This window comes from Fulmarus glacialis, unplaced genomic scaffold (assembly GCF_000690835.1).
Source record: "Fulmarus glacialis isolate BGI_N327 unplaced genomic scaffold, ASM69083v1 Scaffold47647, whole genome shotgun sequence".
NCBI lineage: Eukaryota > Metazoa > Chordata > Aves > Procellariiformes > Procellariidae > Fulmarus > Fulmarus glacialis.
In genome coordinates this window covers 323-12065 of record NW_009223428.1, presented here as the reverse complement: position 1 = coordinate 12065, position 11743 = coordinate 323, and the positions used below count along the sequence as shown (strand labels likewise).

Below are 11743 nucleotides of genomic sequence, written 5' to 3'. Positions count from 1 at the left end.
CCTGCCAGGTTAAACCACGACAATAACTAAAGATGTTTTACCCTAATTTAAATCCTTCCATATATGGAGAAAAACTAATAAATTAAAGTAGTCATTGTATAAGTAAATTCATGAGCAAGACATGTTAACAAATAAACTGCCTGAAACATCTAAAAGTGTCCCCAATGCAGCCAAGACTGAGGAGGAAGAAATCCTCAGCAGCAACACTGTACCCTTTCCAGCAAAGAACTTCGGATGCTGACAACACGCAGGAGAGATTAAGCAGAACACTAGAGAAACAGATACTGAAAACGTAATAAAACTGTTATACATACTTATTAATGAGGACTATTTAAATAATTAAATAATTTGAATTGTTAGTATCATTGTAACTGGATTAAGAATAACTGCTTGTAGTATTTGTTATGTTTGTTGTATGCTACTGGAGCACTGCTTGGACTAATAATAAATGCTAGTTCTTGGCTCTGCTGATGAAGTACGTTCCCCTTTTTGCCTGTAACAAAATTGTGTAAGCTTGTAATATTATCTTTGGGGGAAGGAGGAAAAAAAGGAAAAAAAAAAAAATCAAAGCCAAAACCCACCCCTCCCTCCGCCCCCAAACCTCCCAGGACAAGTGAGCATTTCTGCCTGACCTTGACACCAAAACCCCTCGCAAAAACTTCAATGCAAACTAAATGGATTAAAAACTGTCATTTTGGAAAAAGTGAGTAAATCCAAAATATCCAAAGATTTCTGTTCAGTGCATTAAACGCTGGCGAGCGGTTATTTTCTAGTTCCCTCTGAAAAGAGAAAAATTGTGTTAATCACTTTTTTCCTTCTTTTTTTTTTTTTCCCAGTCTGCTCTGTTTCTCCTGGTACCGTGGTACAAATCAAGATCATTACAGAGTATTCCTTCATGTTAAACAAATGGCAAAGGGAGAAAGACTGAAAAAAATTAAAAAAAAAATCCATCAAGGATGGCAACACAGAAGAAAGCAACTTTAGCTCCAATCTAAACCTTCTTTCATGCAGAACTGAAATTTAACCTAATGGAAGATGACTATGTCTAGGTAAGTGGCCAGAAGTGGGCTTTTGTTACTGACCTTAGAATTAAATCCTTTGCTTTCTCCGAAATGGGCACCTCTGGAGGAAATACCAATGTTTCTTTCCAGTTCATAACTTTCCTATAAGTTTCTTGTGGCGTTTCTGAGCAGAAAGGTGGATACCCTGCACAAACAAACAGAAAAATCAACAAGCTTTTCCCAGAAAAGGAAAGTGACCTGGGCCTCTGCTTTTGCCACGGCTCCCAAAACTAACAAGTAGTACTAACCAAAAGTTTTCTCTGTTGAAATGCAACATTAAAGGTTATTTTGTTACTTCCAAGTAATGAGACTGAACCTCAAAAACATTTAATAGCGAACAGTTATTCACCGAAACAAGTAACCGAAGCATCGTATCTCTTGCTGTCTTCTTGGAAAGGTGGGAGGATTTCAAAGTATTCTGGAAGTTGAATTTGGGGCTTACTTCAGGTAGGAATTGAATAAGATTCTGGTACCTCCACTATGCAGGGGATCAGACTTGGTGAACTAACGGACCCTGTTACCTTTGAACGATTCTTAAGTTGGGGTCTTCAACATACCTATTAGCATTTCATACATAATCACTCCCAAAGACCACCAGTCACACAGCTTGTTGTACCCAGTCTGCATAAATACTTCTGGTGCAATATAGTCTGGGGTTCCAACAGTAGAATATGCCTGGAGAAAAAAGAATAAACTCTTTAAAAGATAAATACTACATTTTAACACTTTGCAAAACTTTTTCCTGGGGATTCACATATAGGACCTTGTTATTTGGATGGACAAGGATACTTAATTTGAGAATTCACAGTATCTAAAATCCCAAGAACATTATTCTTTTACATGAGTAAGCACAGAGAACCTTGAAAGCAAATGGAAATCATTCTCCTAAATGTTATGAAATAATAGAATATTCCCACTGCAATATCAGAAGGTCATTTTAGCTAAAGTTTCAGGTAGCCGCATTACTAAATACCCAAGAAGTTCTGTTGTTGTTGTAGTTGGTATTTTTTAAAAAAAGGGATAACCAGTGGTAGATTCCCATGTATGACACTAATGATACACTAGCTGTTCCATGTATTACCTTGTCTTTATTGCCAAATTAATTTGAGCTCTTTCTGGACCCAGGCTCCATCCTTTTAACCTTTTAAACGTGCAGCCTAGATGATTCTGCCTAATGACTAAATCTTGAGCTATTTGGGAATTTCTCTTTACTGGATGGAAAATTTTGCATGGGGCAGGGGAGGGAAGAAAAAAATCAAAAACCCCCCAAACCAAAGTAGTCCACCAAAACCAGTTTTGCCAGAAAAATCTTTTACTTTCATTTGTCTGACCAGAAACAAAATACTTCATTTTATTGAACAGAGCCAAGACATTTAGTATTGAACCAATGGAAAACCAAGAATATGGCTCCTTTTCAAATAGTGTCGATACAGGTTGTCATTTTGGCCTTTTATGCTCTCTGTTGGACTGTCTCATGATTCATCTAGCTTCACCACACAGTTCTGCCATGTCAGTCTTTACCAACCTGGAGATGTAGTCTTTTCAGGGATCTAACTCCAAGCAGGAGTAAGGGTGTGAAATACAGCCCCTATGAGGCAGCATGATTGCAATGTAATCTCATTATGTCTCAGGAAAGAGGAAAGAAAAAACAACCCAAAAGATTTTTGGGAAAACTGCAGCATATGACTTTTTAAACAGTGTGTGCAAAATAAGAAGTTCCAAAATTTGAAACCTGAGGTTTCTGCAACTGCTATTCAGTGAAAATCACGAGCAGGGCTGAAATTCTGAAATCCCATGGCAGACAGATACTTTCCTTTGATTCAGTTAATGCCAGAGCTCCCTTTATTACTTGACCGCCCTTCATTATAAACCCAGGCTGCAGGACTCCAGTGCCAATAGCCCCCACTGCCTTTCCATCATATTCCCGTTCAGCAGAAGGACAAACAAGTTTCCCCCACAATTCTCTGAAAAAGAACCACGCAGCTACACATCTTCTGATGCTGAACTGCAGGAATTAAACCCAGGAGTTCACACACGGTGTCAATACCAGGTCAGTCTAGGAGACAAACTCAAGATACAGCTTTGCTAAGCAGTTGCTGACACCCGAGGTTAGTTAGTCCAGATGCTCATAAGGGAAACAAAGAGCAGGGTCTTGCTAGTCACAGCTCTGAAAACAGACAGACAAAGCAACCGTGATCTCTGAGCTATTCCACAACCAGAATCACTAGACCACCTTCTTTTGAGTTATTTGCAATTTGGGGAGCTTGAAGAGAGCGACATCTGTAAGGGATGAGGGCCTTTCAGTTTTTTAAAGAACAGCAGCATTTATGCTGAGTTTTTATTTAACGTTTTCTGTAAATAGTTTAAAAGAAAAAAAATTATACATAATTTTATTAACTCACCAGCTGTCGCCTGTTCTTCTTCCATGTTTCTGCTTTTCTCTTTGAGTTCATATTCTGAAATGCTAATTTACAAAATAGTTATTAGATAATAAATGCATTTGTGAGAATTAAAAGAAAAGATTGATAACGTTCTGTTTTCAAAGAATAACTATTTTGTATCTTTAGAATGCTTTAGTCTAGAAACAAATACTTGATTATAACTGGAGATGGGAAAATGAATAACTACTGTCCAATTTGCAGCTGAAACTCATGTAAGTAGGACACACGATCAGCAATTCTAAATTAGAACTTGCTAAAAGTTTTACAGATTGATTTGAGATCAGCAGCACTTATTGTTGCAGCTGGCAATGTATATTCAGATACGGGCGATGGTTTTTTAAGCAACAAGTGAAGAATCCAAGAATAACTGCAGAGGAATTTTACATTTGTAGAATAAAACACTAACGTGGATATGTCAACAAGGCATGCTGATGAACAACTTCACTCTTATGAAAAGCTTCATGAGATTGTTACTGACTTCAGTAAGTCAGCACACGAAACCCATGTCCCTTCTGAAAGTGTTTCTGTAACTTCACTAACATTGCTATGAAAAATACATTAAAATACAGATACATTACATTATGTGTATTTGTATCTGTGTACAAATGTGCAAAAATACATTAACACTGCAGAAATCAAAATTTCTTTCCTGTATAATGCTTCCATGTCCTGGGGAACATGCATTTCCAGTTTTCCAACTACATGCAATCAGCCTGACCAATCTTGCTCAACCCAGCAGAAATAAATTATGATGTGGTATAACTGCAGCTCAAAACTATTTAGATGTTTAACTAGGACACCTTATACTTACAGAAGTCACTTGGCGGGTTGTGTGTCAGGTTCCTGTAAAACTCTGTTCTGTGAGCTTTCTTTAAACCTGTGCATAGCCCAAAATCAGACAGTTTTACATGACCCTAAAAAAATCAGAGAAGATAAAAACATAATTTAGAAAGATAGTGCTCGAGAAAGAAAGTTTTAATAACTGCACTTGCTTTCTCAGGCCATCATGGACTCGCACAGAACTACCTAATCCAGGACAAGTAGGCAAATGATCTCCGAATCTTGATGTACTGTGAGAATGTGTTTTCTCTCAAAAGGGTTATTTTGCCCCCGGGAATGGTTACATCTACAATTCTGCAACAGCTGAGGGCAGATAGTTTGCCTGTTTTTTGTTTTGAACTGGATACCACTAAGACTGAGAAAGCCTCCAGGACAAAATTCCTTTGTTTTGTTTTGATGGTAACCTGTTTTTAATCAGGTGGTCTACAGATTGGTGCATGATGCTTACCGGGTCCGTCTCATGGCTCACTGTAGTCAGTCTAACAGTGTTTCCACTGATAAGCGGGTAATAAACAAATGAGATAACTGCAGGAATTGAACCGATTATTTAGCATTGTCTGAATGTTTCATGCTTTCATTCGTCTTGAAGTAACTAAGTGTATCGGTTTTTAACGTGTATGAATATGAGCATCTTCTCACTTAAAAGGCTTTCCTTTAAAAGAGTTAAAAGGCTTTCCAACAAAAAACAAGGGCAGTTTTGCTTTAAGTATACTAGCATTCTACAAGGAAAAGATAATGACCACTTTCTGCCTTTACTCCAGCTAGTTTAAAATCACTGATGTGGCACTACTGGTTCCCACCAATTAGCACCACTATATATGGCATATATATAAAACCGAGATGTTTAAAGCATAGGCAGTTTACATGCACATTACATGCCTTAGCATCCAGCAGAAGGTTATCTGGTTTAATATCTCTGTGGATGAATCCCAGCTGGTGAATAGCATCTATGGCCAGCACAGTTTCAGAAATGTAAAACTGTGTCTCCTCTTCTGATAAGGTGTCTTTCTTCATTAGTAAGGTCATCATGTCACCTAATCAAAGAGCAGAAAATACAGCTTAGAAATCAGAACATTTTAATCACAAGGCTAATTCTACGTGAAAACCCAGTAGAATCCAAATTTAACCTTGTAACTGGCCTTCTAGCTACTAATTATAAAACTATTACTGCAAGGACCTACAAACCCAACACACTTTTTTAGTAAACTGGATGTAAAACTGTTGAAAATCCTAAATAGGAATTTTAGTGGGATAACCCAGGAAGATACAGTAAATTTTAATGCACAATACATGTATTGCATGTATTTACTAGCTTTGTGTATCGCATGTACTTACTAGCTTCAGCAGTAAAAAGCAGAACACTGGATCAGAATAAGTATTTAATCCAAGTCTATTTTAATACCCCTCCATAACCTTTCTCCTTCCCCTAAAAATCAGGAGTGGTTACATTACTGGGACTTCATTTAAAACAACATTAAAACAACAAATTACACAGCATGCTTGTAGCTAACATTTTATGAAGCTCACAACAAAAGCTAAGGAAGCAGTACTTCTGTCACCTAACACCACAACATACAGCTTACCTCCAGGTAAGAACTCCATGATCAGGTAAAGATTTCTTTTATCCTGAAAGCTGTAAAACATTTTCACTACCCAGGCTCCATCTGCTTCAACCAAAATATCTCTTTCTGCTCGGATATGGGCCACCTAAAATTTAAAAAAAAAAAAAATTACTATTAAAGGACAATTTAAATATTTCAACAAGGAACGCCATATTATATTCCTAGTCCTACAATATATTTTCATGATCTTTAATGAAGAAACTATTTTTCATGCTCTTTTCGTATTCATATTTCTCATAGTTTTTTATGAGATCCTACAAAGTCCTCACAAAACGCGCAGCAGAAACCCACAGAAGTCAACTTAATGTTGAAAATAACTGTTCACACAACTTTGCAGAAGCAGTCTCTAGAAACACAAAGCATAGCTTGTTAAGCTGTTTCTGTTTGTTAGAAAGAACTGAAAAAGCTGCTGGAAAAGTGCAATTCCCTTTTTTACTATACCCTAAAATGAAATAGAAACATTCAAAAAAGTTACAGAGCTGACCATCACAGAACTTTACATGGCACTGCAAGCTCAGACAAAAATTTAATGTGCAACTCAAGGTGCAAATACTGACAAAATTATTGGAAAAGGCCAGAGTTGGTCTTAAAGAATACAAGAACCAAGAGGTAAAATTGTAGATGCATTATGATTACTGTCAGAAGTTACCAGATTTCTCATATACATATACAAAGAAACAAAAAACTAATAGCTACTTCTACACAGATATCTCACAGTTTAAACTCGGCAAGATAAGCCTGGGGAATCTTCTCAAGAGTGACAGAGTGCCTAAACAAATGACTTCCTGCAAAACCCGATTCCTTCATCGCTGTGAAAAGAGAGAAATGCCGAATTTACATTACAGTGAACTACTGTCTAGTTCCCAAACCCACATTGTATACACTGCTGATGGTGCGTGAACTCCTTCCAGATGGTACACGGAGACTGCTCCTACATGCGTACGTGGCGAACCTTACTTGAACTGCACAGCAAGTGCCTGGGCCAAGTGGGAACAGGGCTGGGATGAGTTTCAGCTCTTACAGATGACGGCAGGTAGCAATGAGCTCAATGGCCAGTATTAAAGCAGTGCAAAAATGGTAAGGGTCTTGGGCTATTTAAGTGGGGCGGGGGAGAAGGGAAGAGAAGATGGGGCCATTCCTCCAAGTTATGTGCATGAAGCTGGCCCAGAACTGATACGACCACCACTGCTGCTGATGTTGGTCCCTGGCAAGTGAGTTCGGGAACATCTGGCCTTGCTCAGGATATTCCAGTCCCAGCTGAGGCTTTGAAAAAAATACATGGAGAGCTGCTACCCCATGAATTCACTGGAAACTAAGAGTAGTGGAGACTGGAGGAGAGATGTGTGTTTCACTAGAATGTACACTCATCCTGAAGGAAAATGAAAGACATATGCATGGAAAAATATTTCTTGACAGCTGTAAGATTTTCATTATTCATACACCAGAAAGCAACTTCTGAAGAGAAAATATGTACCACTCTTCCAGCTTCGAGGGCTATTTCCAATAAGCAGCAAACAGAGTCTTCTGCATCTCTTCCCCAATTCTACTGGCCAGGAGCATCTTTACATCTGTGGGTTTTTTTCCACAGGGTTTCACAGGGCAATGGGTTCTCTCTCCGTAGCAGACACTCCAACTTTTTTTTATCTAGCTCTGTCTATTCTCATTCGAAAATATTTCTTTCCACCCTCCACTCCTCAATGTAGCTATAAAATATAATATTAAAACCTTGCTTAAAAACCAGCCAGGATATCTCCTGGTGCTATCAATCTTGAAAAATAATCTTAATTTTCTCGTATTTGTGTCCTGTGTTGCTTTCCATTGAACAAACCAGGCAATGAAAATTAGAGCAGATAAACCCTCTCCAGGGAAGATTACAGTCCCAAACTAAATGGAGAGTGTGAGCTCAGCCTCCTTGCCACATCAGGTTATGAAATGGGGGCAGGGTTTCAACCAGAGGGCCACACACATCCTGGCTGCTGTGCAGAACGTGCTGCTCCTCTGGTTCCCTATATTCAGGGCATGGGTTTGAGGAGACAAAAAGTCTGCGCCAGGAAAAAAAAATGAAGTACGAGTACCACTGCAGGGAAATGTAATACAAGAGCAAATGATGAGTAGGTTTTGGACAGGTAAGGGAAGTCCTCTTTTATCTGCCCTTTCGCTTGACACGTCCACACTTTATTTCTTTGCTTTGTGGTGCTAAAGTACTCACTGTGTCCTACCAGAAATTTGCAGTGAATTGTTAACTAAAAAGTAAAAGCAAAACCCAAACCAAACTAACAAAACCAAAGCAAAACAAAACAAGACAAGACCCAGCTAAAGAGCAAAACAAAGGAAAACAAAGGCAATGAACAATGTGACATCTGTTGTTATCTAACCATCAAAAGATATCACCAAGTACTCTCAGTTTTTACTTTGGCACAGTATTACTTTTCAAGAAGCACTTTCTTTGAAATGCAGTTTTACAGATTAAGTACTATAAGGTCTGCATTGATAAAGGAAGGGAGGGGGGAAAAAAAAAAATCTTTGTCACTAGTCAAAATTGGTTGTAAATAAAACATTTTTTAAAATGCTGTTACATGACCTTATTTCCTAACTTCTATTTATTCTTTTGTACTGTGGTAGTGACTCCATAGATGCTTTGGACTCCTATACCATTATTGGGTCTTTTGAAGGGGAAAATATGACCAAATAGTATCTGCCACAAAGAACTTCAGCAATTTTCTAGACAGCATAAGTTTGAAAGCTAAAGGACTTTTACAACACAAACCTGCTCTTTCTCCAGCATATCTGCTTTTCTTAGTATCTTCATTGCATAAATATGACCTGTATCCTTCTTTTGAACGAGGCGTACCTATAATGAGAAATATAACCCAATGAATCTTCTCCACCTCAGAAACTAGACCCCAGCGTGGAATCTACTGGAAGGCTCAAAATTGCTGGGCATGGACAAGTTCTTTTGTGAAACATTTAAAAATACATGGAAAAAAGAAATATTTCTACACCATGTGCAACACTAACACTAGTGATGAACAGATAGTTCGAAGTAGTTACTGTTTTAGGAAAAGTTAGCAGGCACACTAAATTCCAGGTAGCTGTGAGATTGTGTATGCTAAAATTCAGGAGCAGATAACTGTGATGTGACACAGGGCAGAGAGAATGTTTACGGAGAAGAGCTGTGCAACTGCAAATCCATCATTTCAGGGGGCCACATGGGCAACATCAGTTTGGGCTAATAGGAAGCTGTGGGAAACTAAGGGCCTTTCCAGGGGCCTTGAGAAATCGATGCACGTAATTCATTACTGGACTTATCACACTTGTACAGTTACTCAAATAGCTATTCTTCCGCAATAAAACTCCCCAACTGGAACTTCTATTCTGTAATTAAAATGTTTCATTTTAATGTTCAATCCAATTTTAATATCCTGTTCAAGCAAGAATGCCACAAACCTCCCCAAATGCTCCTCTTCCTATAACTTTCAAAGATTCAAAGTCATCCAAGCCAAGTCTAGTCCTCTTCAGGCGCAGAAATTCTGTTTCTTTGCGAGCATGTTGTGACCTGCGCAGTTTTTTCTAAGGAGACACATACACAGAAATTTACGTAAGTCATTTGACAGTAGAAAGTCAAGATATACAATCTCCTTTCCTGTGAAGTATTCTCCCTCCCATGAGGATTACAGAGAAAATGTAAAAGGAGAAGTCTTTCTGAATTTCTCAAAATACGATCCATGAGCATGGTCTTTTATATAGAGGCCTCAGGCCCAGTTTCACTTTTTTTTTGGGGGGGTGGGGTGTTTTTTTTTTTTTATTACTTAGTTATAAAGAAACAGTAATAAAAATTAATGAAAAAAAAGATACTGGTTCAAACAAAGTACACTAGCTGAGGCAAGGACTTTTGTTTTCAGGTAGTGTGAAGGATCAATAAGAGCTGAAACTTGCACCCCACCAAAAAGAGTGATGACAGGCAACAAGGAGCCTAACAGGTAGAGATCCAACTTACGCTATCTATAGCAAAAGCCATTTGGTTTAGGGCAGGCAAACACTCGTATTTGAAAGAAAAATCTGTCCAAATCCTGCCATATATTTTGTTCTGTAAAAATGTCAATGGGATTCAGCATGAAAGAAGACAAATGCCGCCTATGCTCCCAAAGATGCCGAGGAGCCCTCAGAGACTGCTAGCAAGACCCATGGATCAGGCACCTGCCAGATTTTGTACTAGGATGACAGTGTCACTTAAAACCACAAGATGGCATTATGCACCCACACTCGCTTTTCCTTCTTCCCAGAAGTTACGGCAGCCACAAACTCAGAAATGACTAAGGCACTGTTCCTACTCCCTGCCTATCCTGAAGGCAGTACAGGCAGCCATGGTATGATAAACCTCAGAAAAGCAACTTATTGACCAAAGTTCTGAGACATGCCAACTAGACAGAGATCCCTCCTCATCTGTATCCGAATGGAGCAAGGGTTTGCCCAGTTTATTGTTTAAATCAAGAAAAAAATGGTTCAGCATTTTGCTTTCTACCCCTTCTTCCAAGCGCATCTCACCTTTTTTTCTTGCCAAACATAATGGCAAACAATTTTAATCTTTGAAAAGCGTGGTATATACTTCCTGCAGCCATATGTCTCATGACTAAGGGTGGCAGGAAAAGCCTTAGCTATTGCAAGTATCATTCAAGCATATTCACAGCTTCCCTAATAGACAAGTTATTTACAGGGGCATCATTCATTTACAAAATAAAACTTTATGTCATGCTAGCTAATGTGAGGTCCTCAATGCCAATTTGAAGTAGTGGGACAAAAACAAAGCAATCTCTTCAAAGGTTACTTAAGTAGTATCTACCTCCTCGTCTGCGAGGCCTTCCTCTTCCATAGCCACTTCTAGCTTCTTCTGCCTGAGAAGGGGAGAAACAGGAGATCGCTTTTTTATTATTTATTAAAAACAAATATAACACTACAGCAAGACAACGCCTTTACTTCACATATTCCAGATACCAAAGAATTTGCCTCAAATGGAAATGTCAAGACTTACTGTCCACTCCATCCATTTACTCATTTGTGACCAAAGCTGTTGAAAACGTCTAAGTAAATTTAAGCACATACTTATGTATTTGCAGAATTAGGCATTAAAGGTCCAAACATATAATCACTCTAATGACTTATATTTCTTCATGTAATTTTGTTGAAGTAAGACTGTTTTTATCAATTAGGACTGCGATCAGAATAAACATGGGTTTTTTCACCATTTCTATCTCAGCTCTACCTCCAACACCTCAGCTAGCTAGCTCCCGCTTTCACTCTCAGTCTCAGCCTTGCTGACCTCTCCTTGGTCACACACCCGGTCCTGCTCCCCTTACCCTTGTGCCAACTAACTCTACCCCCCTGGATTCGCCATCATTTCCTCCCAGTGTCCTGCCCAGGCCAGGGCTCACTGGTCCCCGGGCTCCTCCAGCTGGTGCCATGCCAGGTTGGGAGGGTCTGAGTGGGGAATGAAACCTGAAACTCTACAGAGGTAGATGCTGCAGAGCTGCTGATGGGTGGTAACTTGGTTTTGTGTAAGGCAGTGGCTCATGGTGTCTATTGGGAGTACCCCACAGATGGCAGGGGATCAGCATGTGGCAACGTGTCTGCTGGACCCCTCTTTTTCCACCCGTGGGATGCTTCTTTATGTCTGTCAGGGTGCAGCTTTCAGAAAGCTGGTTACCGACTTGCAGCGGCCAAGAGTTCGAAGGCTGGGTGCCAGGCTGCTGGTGTCTTTCTGCACTTTGGGAAGTACAGCAGG

General features: G+C 39.2%; 1 protein-coding gene across 1 annotated transcript; it reads right to left on the bottom strand.

Annotated features, from left to right (window-relative positions):
* Positions 1 to 1082: 1082 nt before the first annotated feature.
* LOC104070333 (serine/threonine-protein kinase 38-like) lies at positions 1083 to 11423 on the bottom strand (the record flags this gene model as incomplete). The annotated part of the gene is made up of 10 exons (XM_009581796.1): positions 11335 to 11423; positions 10805 to 10856; positions 9412 to 9534; positions 8732 to 8815; positions 5926 to 6049; positions 5222 to 5376; positions 4314 to 4416; positions 3464 to 3525; positions 1619 to 1736; positions 1083 to 1206 (listed from the first exon to the last, which is right to left on the bottom strand). Coding segments are annotated over exons 1-10 (1034 nt in total), but the record flags the coding sequence as incomplete, so codon positions are not given.
* Positions 11424 to 11743: the final 320 nt, after the last annotated feature.